The sequence below is a fragment of the Lycium barbarum genome, chromosome 8, assembly GCF_019175385.1.
Source record: "Lycium barbarum isolate Lr01 chromosome 8, ASM1917538v2, whole genome shotgun sequence".
NCBI classification, from domain to species: domain Eukaryota; kingdom Viridiplantae; phylum Streptophyta; class Magnoliopsida; order Solanales; family Solanaceae; genus Lycium; species Lycium barbarum.
The window spans coordinates 103,426,215-103,453,316 of record NC_083344.1 but is presented as its reverse complement, the minus strand read 5'-3'; the positions used below and the strand labels follow the sequence as shown (position 1 = coordinate 103,453,316).

Here is a 27,102-nt window from a genome sequence, read left to right as displayed (position 1 = left end):
TTGTTAGTAAAAATGATATGTATGTTGGAAAGGGCTACCTCACAGAGGGTCTTTTCAAACTCAATGCAATCTCAGTTGATAGGAATAAAATCTCTCCATCATCTTATTTACTTGAGTCAAATAGTTTATGACATGCACGTTTGGGACATGTTAATTATAAAACATTGTGAAAAATGATTAACTTGGAAATACTTCCTAAGTTTGAATGCAATAAGTCCAAATGTCAAGTATGTGTTTGTTGACACCTAATTTTGGCTCGACGTGCTTGAAATTAACGTTTTGGGGGGCCCTGAATCGTTAAAGAGCACGAAATACCATTTTTTTGCGCATTTTTGCATTTTTTGACAATTTATCGATAATTATCCTTATTTTAGGAATTTTATCAATTTATTGTCATTTTCCAACAATCATTATTTTGCACATGTACAGTATAATACTATCATTTTTGTGCAATTAATAATTGCTTCTTAATTTTATAGCAATACATTTTTCGTATCTTGAACATTAATATTTATATTTTATACTTACGTTATTATTTATACATGTATTAATTAACTATATTTTAGTACAATCCGACAGTGCAGAGAAAATCGGAGCAAATAATTTTTAAACACAGAGCAAGAATTCGATCAAGTCAAGGTCTCTTCACCTTTTTAAAAGTTGACATTTGGGGTGATGGGTTGGGTTCTTGATCCATTGATTAATAGATTTTTATACATTGGTTAAAAGGGTGAAATCCCCATCGGTTAATGCCGTCCATCACTGCGCCGATATGTGTTACTACTCGTTGGATTTCTTGACTGTTTTCTTTGACATTTTTCTTATTGCATTTTTGGACTACTTGACCTCTTTTGCTAATAATATAATGTTGATTTTGTACTCGGAAAATACTTTCGGCAGTCTACTGTACTGTTACATTTTTTGTCAAATTATTTAAATTCATTTGGGCGAATACTAAACCCAAATGGCCGATGAAGAAATTTCCGTCGATTTCCAAGGCCTCCCATGTACAAAAGACGGGTTTTTTATTTTAAGTTTATTTATTATTTCTTTAATTCATTAGATAGTTATTTATTTTCTTACTAACATTTTTACCAAGTGCTTATATAGGTACGGGAAAATACATCTCGAAGACGATACTCGGAAGGAACCCGAATCACTGTTTGTATTTACTTTCTGCGTTCTTTATAAATGTACAAAACATGAACTCGTAGTATAGTGGAAACTTTATTTTTGGAATGACATGCTGATATATGTATTTACTTGTCGTCGTGTTTGTTTAACTTAAATTTGTCATTCGCTTTAGGCAAGATTTAGGCCGTCAATACTTTCATAAATAGATTAAATTGACTTTGTATAAATGCTTCGTTAATTAAATTCACACTTTTGGTATTTAGGCAAAAAATACTAGTCCATCCTTTATTTTATATTCTTTATACACTTTTAATGCAACGTACATTTTATATTATTTCGTATACACTAATACATATTTTAGTTAAGTTAAATCCACATTTTTGACGCTAGGTAAATACTAGGCTGTCCATTTACAAATCTTTCATTTTTTAAAGGCATTATATCTTTTTCACTCATTTTTTTATACACAATTCCTTATACTTATTTTTTACCAAAATTTTTTACTATCCTTTTGTTCCTTATTCTTTTGATAGGATATTCATTAAATGAACACTCTTTTTAATTAAACAGTAGAAACAAATCAAATCAAATTCACTTTTCTTAATAATTTTATTATATAAACTCTTTACACCAATGAATATTCGTAGATTATTTTTACATTCTTTATGCACTAATATACCTAGTTATACAATTCTTTAGACATTTTATGTTTGATATACACTCTTTTATACTTGAAATACATTCTTTATATGTTTCATATACATACATTCTTTTTTTTACATAGACACACATTTTTTATATACTTGATATATCTATACTCTTATATTTTTTATACATCTTTTATATAGTTGTATATATTATTTACACCAATTGATATACCTTTTATGGCAATAGACATATACTCATTTTACTAGCAAATACACTACTATCGAACGAGGTATGTTTTATTTACAATCCTTTATACATTCCTATCGATATACATTCTTTATAAATACTTGATACTTGATATACATACATTTTTTATACACTGTATATACTTAGTATATTATCACCTAGTATAGCTTTTCATGAAGTCATAACATTTTGAAAACATGTAATAATAATGATAAACAGATAGATAATCCCCCTCTAGTGTTCAGTTAAACTAAGTCTAAGGACTGTCTTCGGGCAGGCTCTGAGGGATGCTTAATACCTTCCCCTCGGGGTAAATAAAACCCTTATCTAGAATTTTATAGGTTTCGTGGACTAAAATGGAGTAGACATACAAATACATATAGGTTTCCTGATTTTCCTTTAAAATTAGGTGGCGACTCTAACTCTTTTTTAAACCAGTTAGAATAACCGGGAAGTTGCAAACCATATTGGACCCGTTCAAAATTGGGCGTGACAGAATAGCGACTCCGCTGGGGATATCATTTGGTTTTGACCTTAACAGACTTAGTTTAAGTGAGCACTTGAGGGATATGTGATTATTTAATTGTTTTTATCATTATTACTTATTATGTATATATCGTGAACTGCTACAATATTATCTTTGAAAGGACACGAGCCAAAGCAAAACTTGTGTTCCTTATTTGATTGAAGACACTACATGTTACTGTTTTCTTTATACTGTCATCGCACTTTCAATTGAGTCTTTGGCCGTACACATACACACATTGTGCACGCGAGTTGTGCTTTTGCGCTCCTCCGAACCTTCTTCAAACGCCTTAGTTTCAGAGATTGGTGGGCTAGTCTTACTACTTGCCATCTCGCAGTTTTCCGAATATTCTTTATCAGCTTAGGTGAATCTACTCTTAGAATTCTTAGGCCGTTGTATGCATAATTTTGATCACTGCTCTAGCCGGATTAATTTCATTCTTTATTTGCTACATGGTTTTTGCATCTTACATATTCTTTATTTGTTTCACATACTGTATTTATTAGACATTCTTTAGTTGTACATATATATTAGACATTCTTTAGTTGTACATATTGTTACACCTCGAAAAATTTTCCGTTCATGCACAGTGAATAGACTGACGAAGGGCGCGATGTATGCGATGATTTTATAAGTAAGAAAGAACATTTGATGATTCTAAATGAGATTTCAAAGACATTCGAAGTAAGAGAAAAAAGTTGCCAAGAGGAGGCAAGACATACGAGATGTATCAGAAAGGATTTACGAATAACGAATTAACGATGACTTCATGATGCTTTGGAGAAGATTTATAACGTCCCCTATATTGTTAATGAAGTGATAAACAAGTGTCAAGAAGGTTCCATAAGGATTGGAGATCAAACTGTGGATTGTACGGTCCATTATACGAACCGTACAAAAGATACGGACCGTAGGTATGGCCGTATATTTAACCAAGATGGGCAGTGTTGACTGGAACCATTATACGGTCACACATACGGACCGTATAAATTGTACGGACCGTATGTGTGTCCGTATAAATAGGTCGGGACTGATTTTGTGTATTAAAAAGGGGATCCAAGTTCATTTCATTTCATTTTCCCTTCGCACCCCTTCTCTCTAAAACATCTTTCTACACTTCTCCAACAAGAATTCAAGGGGTATTTGTGATCAATTACATCAAACCAAGGAAATCAAGTGTAAGAAACTCATTAAAGTTCATCCAAGACAAGGAATCCAAGTGAAGGTGAAACTAGGGTTTTGCTCAAGTGAAGTGTTTGCACTCAAGGTTCATTCCTACACCGTCTAAGATAATTTTTATGATGTTTACATGTTGTTTAAGGTATTTTAAAGTTGCAACACTTGGATTGTAAAAGGATATAGAAAATGGGTCATGAAAGGGTGAATAGTGTCATTTTGAGTGACAACTTGAATTGAGTTATGATTATTGATGTGTTGTGATATAGTTATGTTATAAATGATATTAAGGACATGGGATAAGCATTATATGTGAGTAAACGTACTAGTATACTATGACCATGATTATGGGTGAATTGAGGTGGAATTGTGAAACGAGAGTAACGTAGATGAATGAAGATTGTTGGTTACGATATTGTAAATGTTATTATAAATGTTTGGGAGTTGATATACGATATGGGAAAGGTTGTATAAACAAAGGAAATGCTTCCCAAATTTCCCTAGAAATAGTAAGCATGTTTAAGTAATCGATGAACTAATGTGAATGCGAATTCTCTTGAAGGTAGAAACGTGAGCATTGAAGGAGGACAATCAAGCGATGGAAATTGTTAAATGAAAGAGGTATGTAAGGCTAGTCCTTTCTTTTTAAGGCATGAATCTTATGGTATGAACCCTCCTATCTCTCCACGATTTTCCTACATATTGGGAACTATGAATCTACGAGTATAAAGAATTTCATATGAGATAAAGAAAAGAGATACGTTACGAACATGACAATACCGATGATGAATCTAAGTCTAGAAGTCATAAAGCTCATGATATGATATTCCTACGAAGCTAATGATCCTTATACAATTCCTATGATAGTATTTTCCTTACCTCTCCATGACCTTATTACCTTCCGGAAAACTAATAACCTATGTTCATGAATGGCCATATGGGATAAGATAAGAGATATGTTACGAATGCGATAATGATGATGATGAGTCTAAGTCTAAAGATCCTAAGGCCTATAATGCTATGGTTCTACAAGGCTAATGATCCATATTATGATCCATTGATGTTGTTCATTGAACATACTCACCTTATGTGCTAATTCCTTCAAGGTGAGGCAAAATTCTTATGAATGCTCCATAAAGGAATCGGGGGTTCTCGACCTTATGTCACCCCGACATTGTTATAGATTGTCCATAAGCCTTAATACATGTACTATGACCAATGTTCCGAAAAGTTACGAGTCCATGTTCATAAGGGGTTCCACATGAGATAAAGGTAAGAGGTATGCTATAGATACGACGATGGTAACGATGAGCCTAAGTTAGAGATTATAAAGGCTATTATGTGATATTATTACGAAGTTCGTGCTACGAATATGATGCGATTCTCGTAGATTGTCTTTAAATCCAAATGTATGCTCCATGAAAGGTTATGATAAGTTTATGAGACATATGTGATGATAACGATGACGATGTTGCTAGTGATGATGATAATGATGACGATGATAATAGTGATGACGCTAAAGATATTTATGGGCTTATATATATATATATATATGTGTGTGTGTGTGTGTGTGTGTGCGCGCGCGCGCGCTTATGTATAACCCTGAAGCCTTGGTTGGCCATGTATGTATAACCCTGAAGCCTTGGTTGGCCATGTATGTATAACCCTGAAGCCTTGGTTGGCCAGGTATGTATATGATATAGATATGTATATGATACGAATATGTATATGATAGGGATATGTACATGATATAAAAATGAATATGATATATGTAGGAAAAGCTCGAAAAATACGTATGTGATATTGTCAAGCCACTACGTGGCCGTATACGGATAACGTTTAATGTGTATGAGCAGATGTGGTGTTATGATATATATATATATATATATATATATATATATATATATATATATATGTATGTATGTATGTAGGAAAAGCTCAAAAAATACGTATGTGATATTGTCAAGCCACTACGTGGTCGTATACGGATAACGTTTAATGTGTATGAGCAGATGTGGTGTTATGATATATATATGTATGATACGACGATGTACGAGCTATGACGATACATGTACCGTGATATTATATGATATAGGCATGAAAGGTGTCCTCTCTTAAAAGTTACGCAGGTTATGTCTTCATCTTATGTCTTATGATTCTCTATTATGTTTATTTCATTCATGCCTTACATACTCAGTACAATATTCGTACTGACGTCCGTTTTCTTTGGACGCTGTGTTCATGCCCACAGGTAAGCAGGGAGGAGACCCAGGTTGTAGAAGCCGATAAGCAAAGTTTTGAAAGCACTTCATTATTCCGGAGGTGCCATTGATTTACCATTCTAAGTACATGTATGTTTTGGGCACGACGGGGTCCTGTCCCGTCCATATGTCTAGTATTCTAGTAGAGGCTCGTAGATACGCAGTGTGGGTTATATGGTCTCACGAGGTTGCTATTAGGCATATATATATGTATGTGATTTTGATAGCCGAAAGGCCAATGTACTTAAAAGTATTTACGTTTCCATATGAAAAATGATGTTCTTATGATTTGAGTATAAATGCGATAAAAGAGCATTAAATGAGTATGATGAGTAACAGAATGAGGGGTGCTCGGTGGTTAGCCCTGGGTACCCGTCGCGGCCCCTAGTCGGGTCGTGACACATATATACTAGACATACATATACACTAGACATATCTTCTTCCGCCTCGTCTACTTTATTGGACAATTTTGGTTGACTTGTGTTGAGCTTGGAACCTTTCCAAATCCTCACACCCATTTTTTGGTCTTTACGACCACCCTCACATCCACATTATTTTTCATACCCATTTCCAATATTTGCAACTATCATTTTGATTCTACCAATCTTTTTCAATACAATACAATCTTGTACATTCTTCCCATCCATGGAGCACACTTTTTTCAGATTCAAACTCTTGTTCATAGCCTCACTTCTGTTCTATACAATCACCAATTCATAGAAATCATACAAATCACATACAACACCGTATCTGTCTGAACTGCGTCTGACCTGATTCTTGTCCTGGCAAGATACGTAGGCAACCCTACATAAGGGTTCGGTCTCCCCACTGTTTCAAAATAATTCATCGGAATAAAAAAACTGGGACAATTATTTTGGAGCAGTTCAAAGACACTCCCCAAAAAGGCTTCTAAGAGCGTCAATCAACCCCTTGAAATCCAAAATTCAACAATGCCAATATCATCCTTACCCCAATAATCACCGGGCTTTGGTCCCAAATTTCAGGATATAAGTTTTTCTTCTTCTCTCAAGCATAGCAGGCCATGGAACTTTGGCTTGTCGGTGTTTATTTTTCAACCCCAAGGGTTCAACACATGTAAATTCTCCCCCCTTCAACTATAAAATAATCGTGCCAACCGATAAGTATTAATGTCAAAGCTCCACAAACAGTTTGGTACTCAATCATTGCAATCTTACCGATGGGCGCGGAGTATTTTTAGAAACTCCGTAAAGGTCGGCATCCCCTCTTATCACCTTGCCAGCGAACGTGGATTATTTTTTAAAGCTCCTTCGATGTTGACATTTCTTCATAGCCAACCATGCCAATGGATGCAGAGTAGTCTCAAAGTTCTGCCAACATCCGACCTTCTCATCTTGTCAACGTACTAGAGTAATGTCAAGGCTCCATCTACGGTTGACATCTTTCTTCTCGGCCGCTGTTAGAGTATTTTCAAAGCTCTGGTTGTGATAGGCTCATTTTTACTGACCGTTGTCAAGATATTTTCAAAGCTCTGAGCCTACGATTGATCCCCTCCTGGATAATTTTCAAAGCCCCGTACCTACGATTGGCACACCCTTCTGCCGTCTGTCGGAGTACCTGCAAAACTCCGCCTTCAATCGGCACCTCTTCTTATATCTTATCTGCAAAAACTACGCACACCTGATTCTCTTCTTTGATGAGATATGTAGGCAGCCCTTTTGGGTTCGGTATTCATTATTCAAAAAAAATATCAAAAAAAAAAAATCCGAAAATTATTTGAATTTTTTTTTTATTCTTACCTCTTTGAACGAACTACGCGCACCTGATTCTCATCAAAGATGAGATACGTAGGCAACCCTTCTCGGGTTCGATACCCCTTATTCAAAAAATACAAAAAAAAAAATTAGATTCATATCTTTGACTTGGTTGATACCAACACAGTTAGGAATGTGCATAGGAAAGAAACAAGTGACAATCGATATGATGGAGAGGACTGACTTCGTGGTAAACCATAGATTTTTTTGGCACCTCTCATTCACACCTTAAGTGACACTTGAAAAATTCTCTTGCATGCTTGTAAGACAAGAACAAAACCAACCTCATTGTTTCATGTGCATTGTGTGGTGAGATTTAGACAACGTTCAATTGCATTGCATTGTGATCTAGAACTTGGCATGAATGTCTGTTGAGGCGAAATTATGAGTAACACTTGGTATAGGAAAGGATCGTAGGCCTTCTTTGACCCGTTTGATCCTTTCTAGCCTACCAAATGACATTATCCCTAGCATTCCCCCTTCGAGCCCAAAGCCTTTTCTTTGACAATCACATCATAAGCCAATACCATTTCTGAGTGCTTACATGCACTATCCCTCTCTTGGCCCAACTTCCCTGAGCTAGCGTACTAGAAATGTGCAATCGCTGATAAAGATCCAAGTTGAAGTTTCTAAAGAAAAAAAAAAGATACAAAAGTCCCATAAAAACAAAGATGAAGAACGACCTCCAAAGCAAGAAGGAGCCAAAAAAAAAATCATCAGTCATCACTCAGGATCTCACAAACCGAACTCCAAGAAAAAAAAAAGAGCTCCAACTTGCAAAAGAAGTCGCACAAGTACAAAAGAAAGGGACAACAAAACGAAGCAGATCAGCGTCAGAGCACACAAATACAAAGCACAACCATAGTGCAACGCTCAGGGAAGGATTAGTCACTCCTTACCCAAATGATATCCTACCTTTTTCCCAAGCCTACATTACAACCCAATAACAAGTCCTACGTGATCCTATGCCAAGGGTTCTCACATTAGTGGATACTTACATGACGGCCAAGCCTATGGTATCACAATTGCATGCATTGAACATCTTTCTGAGTATGAGTGTACTTCTCTAGATGTCCCAATGTTAAAAAGAATACTGAATATGTGTGAAAAATGGACTTTCTTTCTAGTGAGGGCACTTGAAACATAAGGATAGGTATAGTTCAAAACCTTTACTTGAAGCAAGACGAACAAATCTTGTCAATACTTAGGTATGTTTGAGGTACCACTTGAAGCTGTAGGAATTATCCTGAAGTCAATCTCGGTTAGCTGGGAAGAAATTGATGGAATTCTTATGCACAAAACTAATTGTTGGTACCAACTGAAGTCAAGACATGATTCACTTCACTTCTTCATTTTCCAATATTCTTTAGAACAAAAACAACAAAAAATGCATCAAAAAAAAAAAAAAATACAGGCGCCCACCTTCTAATGCGGGTATTTAATTTCCAGAACATTTTTACAGGCACCCACCTTCTAATACCGGTTTTCATTTCAAGTACATTTTTATAGGCGCCCACCTTCCAATGCGGGTATTTTAAATTTCAGTTCAGGCGCCCACCTCCTAATGCGGGTATTTCATTTCAAGTACATTTTTATAGGCGCCCACCTTCCAATGCGGGTATTTTAAATTTCAGTTCAGGCGCCCACCTCCTAATGCGGGTATTTCATTTCAAGTACATTTTTACAGGTGGGCCTTCTAATGCGGGTATTTTAAATTTCAGTTCAGGCGCTCACCTTCTAATGCGGGTATTTTAAATTCAGTCAAGGTGCCAACCTTCCAATGCGGGTATTTTAAATTTCAGTCCAAGCGCCCATCTTCTAATGCGGGTATTTTAAATTCTAGTTCAGGCGCCCACCTTCTAATGCGGGTATTTTAAATTTCAGTTCAGGCGCTCACCTCCTAATGCAAGTATTTCATTTCAAGTACATTTTTACAGATGCCCACCTTCTAATGCGAATATTTTAATTTCAGTTCAGGCGCCCACATTATAATGCGGGTATTTTAAATTTCAGTCAGGCGCCCACCTTCTAATGCGGGTATTTTAAATTTTAGTTCAGGCACCCACCTCCTAATGCAGGTATTTTAATTCCAGTTCAAGCACCCACCTTCTAATGCGGGTATTTTAATTTCAGTTCAGGCGCCCACCTTCTAATGCGGGTATTTTAATTTCAGTTCAGGCGCCCACCTTCTAATGCGGGTATTTTAAATTTCAGTTCAGGCGCCCACTTTCTAATGCGGGTATTTTAATTTCAGTCACGCGCCCACCTTCTAATGCGAGTATTTTAATTCCAGTTCAGGCGCCCACCTCATAATGCGGGTATTTTAATTTCAGTCAGGCACCCACCTTCTAATGCGGGTATTTTAAATTCAATCAAGGCGCCTACCTTTTAATGCGGGTATTTTAAATTCCAGTTCAGGCGCCCACCTTCTAATGCGGGTATTTTAATTTCAGTCAGGCACCCACCTTCTAATGCGGGTATTTTAATTTCAGTCAGGCACCCACCTTCTAATGCAGGTATTTTAATTTCAGTTCAGGCGCCCACCTTCTAATGCGGGTATTTTAAATTTCAGTTCAGGTTCCCGCCTTTTAATGCGGGTATTTTAAATTTTAGTTCAGGCGCCCACCTTCTAATGCGGGTATTTTAATTTCAGTCAGGCACCCACCTTCTAATGCAGGTATTTTAGTTTCAATTCAGGCACCCACCTTCTTATGTGGGTATTTTACTTTCAGTCAGGCACCCACCTTCCAATACGGGTATTTTAATTTTTTTATAGACGCCTACCTTTAAATACGGGTATTTAATCTCAAAGTTCTAGCACACAAAGCAGAGTATGCATCAGGATCTCGGCACACAATACGAGACTTCATTTCATTTCAAGGCTCCGGCACACAAACCGGAGTATGCATCAAAGTCCTCACACACAATCCAGGACCCCTCTACATTCAAAGCTTTAGCACACAACCCGATGTTTTTATCAGGGTCCCGACATACAACTTTGTAGTCCATTTTAATCCATGGCTCTGAGTTTGGTCACCGCTATAGAAATACATCATTTTCCTCCCCAAATTATTTTCCCGAACTACAATCGGTCTGACTCCCATTTCAAGGATATGTAGGTAGCTCGAATTCAAGCACGACCGTTCTTCGTCCTACACTTGCTAGGACCATTCTAACAACACTGGGCAAAATTTTGATTGGACGATCAAAATTTGCCACAACATCCATTAGTTACCACCTTTCGAACTACATTGACCTGATTCTCGTGATTAGCGAGCTATGTAGGAAGCTCTATGTAGAGTTCGGTCACATCGGGTTGAGAATCATTCTTTCCCCAGCAAGTATACAATCTTCCACCCTCCCAGCGTCTCGTAGCTCGACACTGGGGCAATTTTGAAAGCAACGACGTGGGTACGCAAATATTTTTCGGCCCTGTACAATCCTTCCCTTTATATCATTCTTTTTTTTATCACAACCCTGCCGACGGACTGAGAGTACTGTCAAAGCTCTATCAACGTCTGGCTTCTTTCTCCGTACATATCCTTTTAGCAATTCTTTGTCGAGCTAAAATAGGCTACACGTCAACGTCTTCGTCCGAAAACTCTTTCATCGTCTCCGGTCGAAGAGGGACAAGCTGTTGACACCTAATTTTGGCTCGACGTGCTTCAAATTAACGTTTTGGGGGGCCATGAATTGTTAAAGAGCACGAAATACCATATTTTTTGCGCATTTTTGCATTTTTTGACAATTTATCGATAATTATCCTTATTTTAGGAATTTTATCAATTTATTGTCATTTTCCAACAATCATTATTTTGCACATGTACAGCATAATACTATCATTTTTGTGCAATTAATAACTGCTTCTTAATTTTATAGCAATACATTTTTCGTATCTTGAACGTTAATATTTATTTATATTTTATACTTACGTTATTATTTATACATGTATTAATTAACTATATTTTAGTACAATCCGACAGTGCAGAGAAAATCGGAGCAAATAATTTTTAAACACAGAGCAAGAATTCGATCAAGTCAAGGTCTCGTCACCTTTTTAAAAGTTGACATTTGAGGTGATGGGTTGGGTTCTTGATCCATTGAATAATAGATTTTTATACATTAGTTAAAAGGGTGAAATCCCCATTGGACAATAACCCAAGGATTAAAATAAGCATTGAGGGGACAAAGGAGTACACTCTTTTATTTTTTGCATAATAAATTGGGTCATTTTATATTATAAGTAAAAGGGAGGGGGCATTTCTATTTTTTATACACTTAATTTTCAGATTTAGCCCCCCCTCTCTCTCTTGTAAAACATTTTTTTCCATCTCCTCACTTCTCTCTAAAAAGCCGCCGCCGCCGCCTCTCCACGCCGGAGCTCCGAGCTCCAACGACGCTCCAAAACACCTCCACCACCAGCAGTTGACCGCACCACCAGGAGCTGCTCCCCGTCCCCTTTCCCTTGTTGTCCGAGCTTCAACAACAACGGCCACCCCTCACTACGCCGGAGCTCGGAGCTCCGGCGAACCCCAACAACAGCCACCACACCATTGCTCCATCACCAACGCCCCACAAAATCACCACACAACAGCCCTTTTTTTTTTCCCTCGTCACTGCTCCGGCGAGGAGCTCCAAACTCCGGTGAACCGCGAACAACCACCACGAAACACTCAACTCCCCCTGCTTCTTGCTTCAGATCTGACCGGAAAATGCCATTAACACCAATATATTGGGCTCTGTTTTTCTATTATTTTAATTCTTGTTTTACTGTCAATGTTTTGATTATTTCTACTACGTATTATTTTCGAGACATATTTGTTATGATCTTTTATTTAATTTGGCTTTGTTGTGCTGCTTTTAAGTTCATTCATGACCTGTTGGGTTGATTTTACGCCAATGTTAAAACTTTTCTGGCTCGGTTAATGCCGTCCATCACTGTGCCGATATGTGTTACTACTCGTTGGATTTCTTGACTGTTTTCTTTGACATTTTTCTTATTGCATTTTTGGACTACTTGACCTCTTTTGCTAATAATATAATGTTGATTTTGTACGCGGAAAATACTTTCGGCAGTCTACTGTACTGTTACATTTTTTGTCAAATTTATTTATATTCATTTGAGCGAATACTAAACCCAAATGGCCGATGAAGAAATTTCCGTCGATTTTCAAGGCCTCCCATGTACAAAAGACGGGTTTTTTATTTTAAGTTTATTTATTATTTCTTTAATTCATTAGATAGTTATTTATTTTCTTGCTAACATTTTTACCAAGTGCTTATATAGGTATGGGAAAATACATCTCGAAGACGATACTCGGAAGGAACCCGAATCACTGTTTGTATTTACTTTCTGCGTTCTTTATAAATGTACAAAACATGAACTCGTAGTATAGTGGAAACTTTATTTTTGGAATGACATGCTGATATATGTATTTACTTGTCGTCGTGTTTGTTTAACTTAAATTTGTCATTCGCTTTAGGCAAGATTTAGGCCGTCAATACTTTCATAAATAGATTAAATTGACTTGGTATAAATGCTTCGTTAATTAAATTCACACTTTTGGTATTTAGGCAAAAAATACTAGTCCATCCTTTATTTTATATTCTTTATACACTTTTAATGCAACGTACATTTTATATTATTTCGTATACACTAATACATATTTTAGTTAAGTTAAATCCACATTTTTGACGCTAGGTAAATACTAGGCTGTCCATTTACAAATCTTTCATTTTTTTAAGGCATTATATCTTTTTCACTCATTTTTTTATACACAATTCCTTATACTTATTTTTACCAAATTTTTTTACTATCGTTTTGTTCCTTATTCTTTTGATAGGATATTCATTAAATGAACACTCTTTTTAATTAAACGGTAGAAACAAGTCAAATCAAATTCACTTTTCTTAATAATTTTATTATATAAACTCTTTACACCAATGAATATTCGTAGATTATTTTTACATTCTTTATGCACTAATATACCTAGTTATACAATTCTTTAGACATTTTATGTTTGATATACACTCTTTTATACTTGAAATACATTCTTTATATGTTTCATATACATACATTCTTTTTTTTTACATAGACACGCATTTTTTATATACTTGATCTATACTCTTATATTTTTTATACATCTTTTATATAGTTATATATATTATTTACACCAATTGATATACCTTTTGTGGCAATAAATATATACTCATTTTACTAGCAAATACACTACTATCGAACGAGGTATGTTTTATTTACAATCCTTTATACATTCCTATCGATATACATTCTTTATAAATACTTGATACTTGATATACATACATTTTTATACACTGTATATACTTAGTATATTATCACCTAGTATAGCTTTTCATGAAGCAATAACATTTTTAAAACATGTAATAATAATGATAAACAGATAGATAATCCCCCTCTAGTGTTCAGTTAAACTAAGTCTAAGGACTGTCTTCGAGCAGACTCTGAGGGATGCTTAATACCTTCCCCTCGGGGTAAATAAAACCCTTATCTAGAATTTCATAGGTTTCGTGGACTAAAATGGAGTAGACATACAAATACATATAGGTTTCCTGATTTTCCTTTAAAATTAGGTGGCGACTCTAACTCTTTTTTAAACCAGTTAGAATAACCGGGAAGTTGCAAACCATATTGGACCCGTTCAAAATTGGGTGTGACAGTGTTGAATACAAGTATGCTAAGCATCCTTATAAGTCTATTGAAAGGAATTCCAATCCTTTAGACTTAATTCATACCGACTTTTGTGATAGAAGTCAACACCATCACATGGTGGGAAAAAGTACTTCATAACTTTTATTGACAATAGCACTCAATATTGCTATGTGTATTTACTTAATAGAAAAGATGAAGCTATTAATGCATTTAAGCAATACAAAAATGAAGTCGAAACACAACTGAACAAGAAAATCAAAATGATTAGAAGTGATAGGGGTGGAGAATATGAATCTCCCTTTGAAGAAATATGCTTAGAACGTGGAATTATTCATCAAACTACTGCCCTATACACCCCACAATCCAATGGAATTGCGGAAAGAAAGAATCGAACATTGAATGAAATGATGAATGCCTTATTGATAATTTCTGGTTTACCGCAAAACTTATGGGGAGAAGCTATCCTTACAGCAAGACGAATAATCAACCGAGTGCCCCATAGAAAAACAAAGTCCATTCCATATGAACAATGGAAAGGTAGAAAGCCTAGCTTAAAATATTTCAAAGTGTGGGGATGTTTTGCCAAGGTACAAGTTCCTAAACCCAAAAGGGTAAAAATTGGACCAAAAACCATTGATTGTGTTTTTATAGGATACGCCACTAATAGTAAAGCATATCGTTTTCTGGTTCATAAATCAGAAAATCACGACATTCATTCTAATATGGTAATGGAAGATACTGCTGAATTTTTTGAGAATATTTATCCGTATAAAATAGAATGTGAGTCATCTGGTGAAAGACCTAAACAACCTCGGGAAGAAACAAAGGAAAATATGCCTAACGAAGAGAATCCAAGACATAGCAAATGTCAAAGAACATCGACTTCCTTTGGTCCAGACTTTTTGACATTCTTAGTAGAGAATGAGCCTCAAACTTTCAAGGAAGCAATGTCTTCCTCCGAAGCACAATATTGGAAAGAGGCAATCAATAGTGAAATAGAATCCATATTAAACAATCATACTTGGGAATTGGTTGATGTTCCTCCGGGAAACAAACCTTTAGGCTCCAAATGGATTTTCAAGAAGAAAATGAAAGATAATGGCACTATTGATAAATATAAGGCAAGACTCGTTGTTAAAGGATTCAGACAACGAGAAGGTCTTGATTATTTTGATACATACTCACCGGTGACAAGGATAACATCTATTCGGGTGTTGATAGCGTTGGCTGCGTTGTACAGACTCCATATCCATCAAATGGACGTGAAAACAGCCTTCTTGAATGGAGAGTTAGAGGAAGAAATCTATATGGATCAACCCGAAGGGTTCATAACTCTCGGAAAAGAGAAGAAGGTGTGTCGACTTGTTAAGTCACTTTATGGACTTAAGCAAGCACCCAAACAATGGCATGCAAAATTTGACCAAACAATGTTGGCAAATGGATTTAAAATTAATGAATGTGATAAATGTGTTTACATTAAGAACGTTCCAAATCACTTAGTCATTGTTTGCCTGTATGTTGATGATATGTTGATAATGAGCAAAGACATTGCCGACATAAATGCTACTAGGCGTATGCTTGCTAGCAAGTTTGATATGAAAGACTTAAGAGTTACTGATTTAATTCTAGGAATTAAAATCCATAGAACTCCACAAGGTCTAGCATTGTCATAGACTCACTATGTTAAGATAGTACTTGAAAAATTCAAGTATCTAGAGTTTAACATTACAAAGACTCCGATTGACGTGAACCTTGCTCTTACAAAGAACCAAGGTCAAAGCAAGTCTCAGTTAGACTATGCTCGAGTGTTGGGAAGTTTGATGTACATTATGAAATGTACACGACCAGATATAGCTTGTGCAATAAGTAAACTGAGTCGTTACACAAGTAATCCTAACCAAACTCATTGGATGGAAATGAAAAGAGTTTTGGGGTATTACAATACACCCAAGACTATGCTTTGCACTATAATAAATATCCTGCGGTAATTAAAGGATATAGTGATGCAAATTGGATCACCGGATCATCTGAAGATAAATCCACAAGCGGATACGTTTTCACCATTGGAGGAGGAGCAGTGTATTGGAAATCATCCAAGCAGACGTGTATCGCTCGCTCTACAATGGAGTCAGAATTTATAGCTTTGGATAAAGCTAGTGAGGAAGCTGAATGGCTACGGAATTTCTTGGAAAACATTCCATTTTGGCCTAAACCAGTGGCACCTATATGCATACATTGTGATAGTCAAGCTGCAATAGGAAGGGCTGGAAGCGTCATGTATAACAAAAAATCTCGTCACATACGACGAGGACATAATACCGTTAGAAAATTACTCTCTAGTGGAATTATCACAATTGACTAAGGATAATATGTCGGATCCACTTACGAAAGGCCTAACTAGAGAGACGGATGATAAATCATCAAAGGGAATGGGATTATGGCCAAGAACAAGTCATAATAATGGTAACTCCACCTAGCTAACTGGAAATTCCAAGATCTAGGTTCAAGGAGATCAAACAAAGTTATGAATGACGGTTCAACATTATCGTCAAACTCAATCCATTCTCATGATAAGACAATGTTCAGGAACAAGGATAAAGCGCAAAGGCTTTTTAATGGTTTCTAAGTTTGATACGGAGTATATCAAATTGTGTATCTACAGGATGACACGTTTAAGAATCACCTATGTGAGTGTGAAGTGGAAGCCGCTTCAAGAAGAATTAGAGTAAGGCCAGTTCTCTACACACTCATGAAACCAGGCGGTGTTCAAGGCTGAAACGAATACAACAATGAGAACCAAGAATGGTTAAGGGTTAAGTGTGTGACATATGTTGTCTAGATATACATTAAAGCTCGACGGTTCAAAGATATCAAATCTACCAATTGATCGAGTATATCCGATATATGTTCACTACGGAAAGTTCAAAGGGAAACCTACTTACCCAGTTGTGGTTAATCCTTACCTGTAATCACACAAGTTTTTTTCTATTTTTTGCATGTTTCATATATAGCCATTCGCCATTCATGTGGGGGATTGTTGAGTTTAAAGTCCACAAATGCATTAAGTGAGGGACTTTAAAGGTGAAGTATAAATTGGGAAATTGAGGGAAATGAAAGTTTGAAAAACAACCTTTCAAGTGAGCACTTCTCCCACATTGGTGGTTGAAAGTGTTATGTGTGTGCTTATATTAAGCAACACATTCTCTAGCTCATAAAGGGTTGAGAAGAGGACCACCCCTCGCGCCGTTGTCGTTGCTCGGCTCGACTTCGGCTTTGGATTTGGTCAAATAATTTTTTTGGACCAAATTTATTTTAATTCCATTTTCGTTACTTAATATTTCCAATCCTGATATTAATTAATTCACGCGAAATTTGACTTAATTAATTAAATTCGCGGAATTATTTTTCCCAACGGAATTAATTATTTCCCAACATACATAACGATGACCAACGGTCATCTTCTTCACCGAACAGGCACTTCCACACCTGTTCAGCAAAATAGCAGGCTATAAATTTTTAGAGGCTTCGCCTCATTTTTCAATCACTGAAACGAAAAAATTTGAAATATTTTGCTTTCTGACAAACAGTTCCCCCCCCCCCCCCCCCCCCCTCTCATACTGCATTGTTTCAAAACCAGAAATCAGTAAGTGTCGTGTGATTGCTACCATTCGTTGAGTTCGCTAAAATTCTGCAATTTCCATTGCCGGTATTGCAGAATAGAATTTCGTTCTATACTGGAAGAATTAATCCAAACCTTTGGTAACTGAGAGGTGACTAAATTCTTTAAGGAAACACAATTTTCTGTGGGCTCGAAATAAACATATTGTTCTTTACTTTCTGCAAACAGATCATAATTTGATTAACAGGAATCACAGTGTTCTCACGCTCTGCTACACGTCAGCACATAAGGTGCAAAAAAATACAAAAAAAAAAAATTAGACGGATAATAGGACAATTGTAAAGGCAAGATGCGTCGCAACAACTTTGGCGAAAGTTCAGGGGATACTAGTGCCTTATCCCTAAATTTAACCTATCAAAAGTTGAGTGACGGTTTTGTCTCAACCAAACATTACTTCAAAAATACATCACTAGTATCTACTTAACTCGAAAAAAAAAACATTCTAATAAAAATAAAAGATCAGATCTTTCTCATTATTTTTGCCCATTAATTCTTATTTTTCTTATTGATCTTATTTTGAAAAGTCTAAAGTTATCTATGTTTATTATTGAATTTATGTAGAAAGCACTCAAAAAAAAAAAAAAAAAAAAAAAAGATGAAAAGATCTCAGTTTGAAGACCTTTATTTTTCCCCGAACAGTTAAGAAGTTGTGACTGATAGCACTTGCTGTTAAGAAGCAATAATATAAGGAAAAGGAAAATAGAAGAACATCGCCCAACGTATAATCCTGGCAACAGGTGCCATTCTATTTCTTCGTACTCGCTTGATTGGCTGCAAAAGAAATTGTTTAATAATAATTTCACAACATATGTTGATGTGTGCTTCAAGGAATTTGGGGACAGAGTTTTGCATTGAGTTACCATAGATGAGGCAAATATACTTGCCTTCTTTTTCTCTATTCATAGTTGGTTAGAGTCTTAGAGGTATATTTAGAGTTTATGAAACTTTATTTGGGTTAATCTTTTTATTTTATTTGTATTTTTGGTTAAATTCGTAGATGAAATAATTCCTAATATTGAATCAGACAAAGGGTATATGTACGTGTAACGGTGTAAGTATGATCTGTATAAATCAATTTTAGCAACTATTATCTCCATCACAAATAACTACAATTTCTTTGTAGGTTTACACCATGAAATTCACAATGATCTACTACACATCTTGAGGAAGGGATACATTGATCGGATTTTTGTACAAATTCTACAAAATACTATTTATTCGACAACAACTTCTTGATATATATACAATTATAAAAAGGAAGAGCCTAAAATTTTTTTTAAAAAAAAAGAGGATGAAAACTTTAAGACTTGAAACGCTTGAGACCAGAGTTGACGTTCCTCAAATTCATGCTTAAATGTTGTTGACATATATAAAAGAAAGAATTATTGTTAACTTTAGTGTATATCTTATATTACAAGCAAGTGCTTAATTAATACTAATTTTCAGTATAATTATGCTTTGCAATGATAATAGATATCAGTAGAATAGGCTTATCATTTACCAGTTTAAATTTGCATTTTTACCTTCGATTTATGTGCAAGAACACTTATTATAATTTATGTAAAACGCCTATTACAATTATCATTCGAAAACTAGTATGTGTGAGTGTGCGCGCGCGCGCGAGCGCGCTGTTGGTTCGGTTTTTTCGGTTATTTTTTGGTTAAATCCAAAATCAAATCATATTTTAAACCAAAACCAAACCAAACCAAAAAGTGTTTGTTTTCTTTGTTTGGTTTGATTCAATTTTTTGATTTTCCGTGAACACCCCTAACTTCAGTATTTCCCTTCAGGTGTGTTTGGTACGAAGGAAGTTGTTGGCGACGATAACTGTCGGAAGTGGTGGTTGATGGTGATAATTATGAAGTGATAGGGTTGCTAGAAGTGGTAAGCGATAATAATTCTGTAATATTGCTTATCGTAATTAAATAAAGTCAAAGTAGAATAAATAAGTGACCCATTAAATTTGTTAAAGTTTTTCATTTGGACACTCAACTTGATGTATTATTTATGTTCAAGGGGGAGAATCATTTTAGAGGTACTTGATAGGCGTTAGGTAGATAATCAATTCATACCAATTTTTGTTGACAACGAAGATATCGCCATTGCATGAAAATGAAAGAAATTGTCTAACCATTAGTTTTCGAGTAATCTGCATCTTCAATAAGTCAATTAATTAAGGTTTTACATAAGAGATTTCTAAACTTTACGACATCCAAAAAATGACAAGATGAAATAAGTGATCTGGAGTGTTAGCAAAAGAATTACGATGATGTTAAATTGTAAGGGGAAAAAGATTAAAAGACAAATTTTTTTGCCCCTAATATTCCCCTTTCCATCGCTTAATATAAGACTTCATGTCAATGAATATTAACTTTAGATTGCTTAATCCATCTCATTATTAGTTCATTGTTAAATCAATTTGAATATAAGAACCATTGTTTTAAAAGACGTTTTTTGAGCGAGCTCTGGGGTGAGGCGTATCAAAAACACACCGACGCGTATTGGCAGGTAAGCCTCAACCTTCCTGGCGTTTGCCTAGGCGTAAGCCCCAACGTTCTAGGCATTCATTTGGAGCGTAAGCCCCGAGGACTTTTCCAAATCTGAGCCAAAATTGCTTAATAAATCTTTTTTTAAAAGTTAATTTATAGTATATTCTCAGACTAAAAAACTCAAACAGTCAAAAGTTTTTTCTAATTGTTTATCCTAATTTCATATTCTTTTCTCTTTATTGTTTATAGAGTAACAAATACACTTTAGACCTTTGTATGTAAAGTGCAAACTACAAAGCAAAAAAATTCGTCCTCCAATTATTATAATGCTTCCCTGCTTGCATTTTCCTTCTTTATGTTTTATTTTCTTCAAGATGTTTTAGCATTCTTTAATTTATCTTTCTCTAGATAGTTTTTAGTTTTAGAATTTCTTTTGGTATCGCTCTAGTTTAGATAATGTTTTGAAGACTCTATTCTAGCTATTTATATTATAATGAGTATTACTCTGCTATCTGGTTTTAGGCTTTAAAACGGTTATTGTATAGTATTGTCATTTTTATGTTTGAATTATTGGGATAAGTATCATTTTTATAACTTTAATTATGTTCCATTGTAGTCATGTTATTGGTGCAACACATCTTTACGTCATTCACTTTTTTCAAGATTTTTTTAATGTTTCGTGCATATGTTAGCATGTCAATAATAAATAAATACATTTTCCTACTAGTAATTTTTTTTTTATATAATTTTAATGTATTTTTATTATGTTTTTATATTAATTTATAAAATACTGAAAATTAAATACACACGAGGCTTACGCCCTGTGCTGGGCTTACACCTTGCTAAGGTATATGTAAAATGACTCGCCTTACGCCCATGCCTTTTAAAACACTGATAAGAACTTTTGTCAACAGTTTTTGTTATTGAATATGTTGTTTGCAAATTTTAGTATGTACCTAAAATGATGCACCTTTTGGTGAGCTTCAACATTATATTGTAGAAAATACTTATGTGTATACAATATTCGTATCAAAACTTAACTTTAACAATTTAAAATAAAACGATATCGGCAACCAATACAATCCCTCTTTGTCGAATGAATCTTCAAATCCTCATATGTAAAAATGCATACATACAGAGTGCAAATAGATTTGGTGCAAATTAAAAAGAACACACATGTTCGTTTAGTGAGCTTCAACATTATAAATGTGGATAGAAAACAGTGTCTTCAATTGTGAGGAATAGGGTAATCAATCTCATGAGACAGCTTGCTTGGCCAATCTTTAAAAATCGACTTATTTTGAAATGTGTTTTTTTCAAAAATGTTTTTCAAAAAAGTACTTTTGATGAGAAAACAGTTTGTATTTAATTAATCAATTTGAAAGAACTTTTGAAAAGCAACTAATGTTTGACCAAGCTTTTAAAAATTGCTTTTTAGTATTGTCTCAAAAGTGCTTTTAAAAATACTTTCGGGTAGAAGCTACTTTTTTCAGCTTTTCAAAAACAACTTCCACTTCTACTCAAAAATACTTTTTCTTCTCCTAAAATCTTGACCAAACACCTCAACTTTAAAAGAAAAAGAAAAACATTTTTCTCAAAGAAAAAAAAATAAGCACTTACCCTTACCACACAGACTATTAAATAATATGGTGCATCGCTTGGAAGGATCTCAGAAGAATAAGCTTACTATGCTTGGGCATACCAATGCAAACGGATAAAGAATCAACAGTGTGCTACGGAAACACAAGAAAACAACCATGTCGAAGAAAACAGACTAAAGACTTACAAAGTTGCATCACGAAAGTATCATTACGCTCCCACCTACATGAAAATACTGTTTATATGTCTCATATGCTACAAAGCTACCTTCCTTCTTTGGCCACCAAAGGTTACCAACTCAAAACGATAGTACTTGCTGCTAACAAAATGGAAATTGATTTGCGTCCATTAACAATGACAAGGTTTAATTGAGTTTCATAAACACAAGTTTACACATTTTACTGGACCTTTTAACTCATCAGGCAATATATTCTCAAAGTTTGTCAAACTGAAAGAGATCTCACCTCATCCACTTTCCAGAGGTCTTCTTCATACTTATACCACCTAATTAGCCCTTCATCATTTCGAATACGTTGACACATGATGCATGAGTCACTCATGCAGGTTAGGAATTTGCGTAACCTACACGCTTTTTCAAGAATTGATTCATCAAGCTTGGTCAGAATTTTCTCTGGTGCAGGTGGAGAGCCTTCAGTAATCAGGCAATGCGATATGTTGAGCACTTCCAACTTTTTAAACCCATCCAAGATAATAACCAAGGCAGGTTTAGGCAACACTGTGCACCTCACACTCAACACTTTCAAGTTTGGCAGAAATTCTACCAGTGTAGAAGCAAAGAGCGTATCACAGGGCCCCATAATCTTGAGCTCAGCAAAATGTTTGCAACTCCTTCCAATTTCCCCCATGACACATGCAGGATCTTCTATACTAGGCATCGTCAGTGATTCAAGATCTTCCCACATACGAATAGCCCTGCATATTCCTGCCTCTTTTATTCTGTTCCAAGCAGGCATGACAAGACGTTTAAGACGCGGACACCTGAAACAGAGGAGATTTAATTAGCTGTCTTCTTCATTCTCACAGTAAACTTTGCTTCTGCTGAATTAGAATAATGGAAAATCATAAGGCGGGCTGTACGGTTTCTTTATTTAAGTTATAGTACTATAGAAAGATGAAGGTTTATTTGGGGAATACCTCTCGGCAGTATAAGTCAACTGATCGTCTTTGACATACAAATTGTAATGGAAGATTAACGTTAGTATGTTTCCACGACTGAGGTTCAAAAAAATCTTCAGACAGCGGGTCAACGTCTTATCAGACTGACGGTCGACATATACATACGGCTTTTTCGGAATTTTGATGAAATTTGATTTTAGTGCCGACAAGTCCAGCGTCTTCCACAGAAGTTGATCAGAGCAAGCCAAATGCCACGCATTACACACTTGAGCAGGTCCCGAAGTCAACTCAAAAAGGTTAAATGACTGGAGTATCTTGACCAGGACATCAATACCCAGGTCCTCCCATCTCCTCACAGGAGAATCTCCTCCTTCCATCACAAAACTTCAATCTCCTAAGATTTAGGGCGAAAAAACTCCTGTAGAAACAAGAAAGGTTATTCGAATTCGGATGTCAAATTGATGCTGCTGATTGTCATTGTGTATATTGGTGAATATACTCAGACCATGAAGCAGAAAAGTTAAGCCCTGCAATACGAAGAAGCATAGAAGAATGTACAAATACGTCTGAGGAGTACTGGGATTCCCAAAAGTGAAGAAGCTAGGAGAATCTGACCTAGAACTTAAGTTGGTTATAGATAACGACAGAAAATAAGTTCTTGCTGGAATAGCTGACGAAAGTATCACATTTTGGATAAAACATAAACATTACTGAAAGCAAAATGATACAAAAAAGGAGGAAGTAACATTGATTTGCACATAAAATTCGCTAAAGAGGAAATTTCAATGTCCTTAACATTAGGATGGAAAAGCTGAAGACTTGTTTTATGTTTAAGAACAAGACAAGTACAACGAGAACTGGAGAATGGATATATATATATATATATATCCTCTCATTTAACTTTTGACGTGGCGCGAGGCTGACGCTTCTGCCTTTCCACTTTCCACGAGTCAAATAATGTAATGATGGCAAAGAGAACTAGAGTGAAATACTTGTAGCAAGTAAAGAACTATTTCAAAAAGTTTCAAATAAGATAGTACGAGTTGTAAAAGCGCAAGAGCTATATAGAACCAAAGTGTCTGCTGAAAAAGATGCATATAGTTTCCAGGAATCAAATCGAAGGGGATGAAAAACATAACTCCATCCCTCCTATTTTACGTGAATGGAAGCAAAAATAAGTTAGCATGATAGGTGTATTTAGCAAAGAGTAGTTAAAATATATTAAAGTAGTACTAGTTAAAAAGTTAGCTTAAAAGGAAAAAGCACCATGTCAAAGTTTGAATATCATAAGTTAAATGAATTCCTAAATCTGGTCAGAGTTATGTAAACAATACTAGTAAGGAAACAACAATAGCTATGCCTTAATCTCAAAAATTTGCAATTGGTCTTACGGTTCCTTGTAACCATTCCGCTCTACCCACGTTCAAATTTTCCAATACTACTTCACAACAACTTAAATGGAGTGATGTGGACGTTGAGGATCTTTTTTTGGAATTTCTTTTTATTACATAGGAGGGTAGGGGGTAGGGGAAATAGGGGAGGGGATTACAAGGTGGGGAATCGAACCCTCACCAATAAGATAAAAGTTTAGGTAGCCAACCAACTGAGCTACTAGTATTCCCCGAACGCCTCATTCATATAGCCGGCCCCAACATTTTGGGAATGGGGTAGAGTTGTACTTTACAACAACTATACTTCAAAGATAAACTAGTTGAGGTCGGCTATATGAGTACCTCAATATCCATTCCCTCCGTTTGGAGCAGTTTCATTCCAATACTCCAATTATTATTAAGGATTCTCTATTGCTAAAGGTTTTCTAAATTTTCTACCGAAATACAAATCAGTACAACAACATACCCAGTCGAATCCCACAATGTGGGGTCCGGGAGGGTAGAGTGTACGCAGACCTTACCCCCACCTTGAAAGGTAGGGAGGCTGTTTCCGAAAAACCCTCGGCTCAAAAGAGAACAAGACAAAAAGTTCAGATAAGGACAAGCATATCAAAACAATATGAAAACGAGAAATAACAACAGCGAGAAAGTCATGATAAAACAGTCTGGAAAGAAAGGGGCAATAGCTACCATCTAAGTTGCTCGGACTCTCTAAAAATGTTGCCGCACCCGTGTCGGATCCTCCAAAAATACACTACTTTTGGAGGATCCAACACGCACTCGTCTATATTTTTTAAGAGTCCGAGTAACATAGGCTACCATAGATAAATAAGATAATCGAAGTACAAGACCCAACAAATATAAGCAGAAATCAAATGGCAATAAACGAATGAGCACTACTAGGACGAAAGAATAAGCGAGACTACCTCCTAGCCTTTTATCCTAATCTAAGTCCTCCACAACCTCCTATCTAAGATCATGTCCTCGGTAAGCTGAAACTGCGCCATGTCTTGTCTAATCACCTCTCCCCCATACTTCTTTGGCCTACTTCTACCTCTCTTGAAACCGTCCATAGCCAACCTCTCACACCTCCGCACTGGGGCATCTGTGTCTCTCCTCTTCACATACCCAAACCATCTCAGCTTCGCTTCCCGCATCTTGTCCTCCACCGATGTCACTCCCACCTTGTCCCGGATATCTTCATTCCTAATCCTATCCCTCCTAGTGTGCCCACACATCCACCGCAGCATTCACATTTTCGCGACTTTCATCTTCTAAACATGAGAATTCTTGACTGGCCAACACTCCGTCTCGTACAATAAAGTCGGTCTAACCACCATTTTGTAGAACTTGCCTTTAAGTTTTAGTGGCACTTTCTTGTCACATAGCACTCCGGAAGCAAGCCTCCATTCCATCCACCCTGCACCAATAGGATGTGAAACATCATCGTCGTATCCCCATCTCCCTGTATAATAGACCCAAGATACTTGAAACTTCCTTTCTTTTGGATGGCCCGGGTACCAAGCCTCAGTTCCTCGTCAGCCTCATGTGGTACGCCAGTGAACTTGCACTCCAAGTACTCTGTCTTTTTCCTACTCAACTTAAATCCTTTAGACTCCAACTTCTGTCTCCAACCCTTTAGCTTAGCGTTAACTCCGTTGCGAGTCTCGTTAATCAAAACTGTCATCCGTGAACAACATACACCAAGGCACCTCACCTTGTATGCGTCGCGTCAATCCATCCATCACCAAGGCAAATAAAAACGTAAGAGGTGATCCCTGATGCAACCCCATCAGAACAGGGAAGTGCTCCGAGCCTCCTACTGTCCTTACCCTGATCTTGGCTCCATCATACATGTCCTTTATCGCTCTAATGTACACCACAGGTACACCTTTAGCCTCCAAGCATTCCATAGAGCCTCTCTTGGCACTTTGTCGTAAGCCTTTTCTAGGTCGATGAATACCATGTGCAAGTCCCTCTTCAGCTCCCTATACTGCTCTACCAATCTCCTTACAATATGAATGGCTTTTGTAGTCGAGCGCCCCGGCATGAATCCGAACTGGTTCTCTGAAATAGACACACCTCTCCTCATCCTCAATTCCACCACCCTTTCCCACACTTTCATAGTGTGACTTAGCAGCTTGATGCCTCTATAGTTGTTGCAGCTTTGTATGTCGCCCTTGTTCGTACAAGGGAATCATTGTAGTCCACCTCCATTCTTCGGGCATCTTTGCCGTCTTGAAAATGACATTAAACAACCCAGTCAGCCACTCTAAACCTACCATGCCTGCACTCTTCCAAAATTCTCCAGGAATCTCGTCAGGTCCGGACGCTC

General features: G+C 36.2%; 1 protein-coding gene across 4 annotated transcripts in view; it reads right to left on the bottom strand.

Moving 5' to 3' along the window:
- Positions 1 to 22,400: 22,400 nt before the first annotated feature.
- Positions 22,401 to 27,102, bottom strand: part of LOC132606495 (F-box/LRR-repeat protein At3g48880-like) — a 61,744-nt gene continuing 57,042 nt past the window's right edge. For 3 of the 4 annotated variants that reach the window (XM_060320026.1, XM_060320027.1, XM_060320025.1), the window contains 2 exons: positions 23,395 to 23,794; positions 22,401 to 23,238 (listed from right to left, as the gene is read on the bottom strand). In XM_060320026.1, the coding sequence (XP_060176009.1) occupies positions 22,683 to 23,238; positions 23,395 to 23,753 (915 nt within the window). In that variant the 5' untranslated portion in view covers positions 23,754 to 23,794 and the 3' untranslated portion in view covers positions 22,401 to 22,682. The remainder of the gene's footprint in view (positions 23,239 to 23,394; positions 23,795 to 27,102) is intronic. The other variant, XM_060320028.1, reaches the window with a different exon arrangement.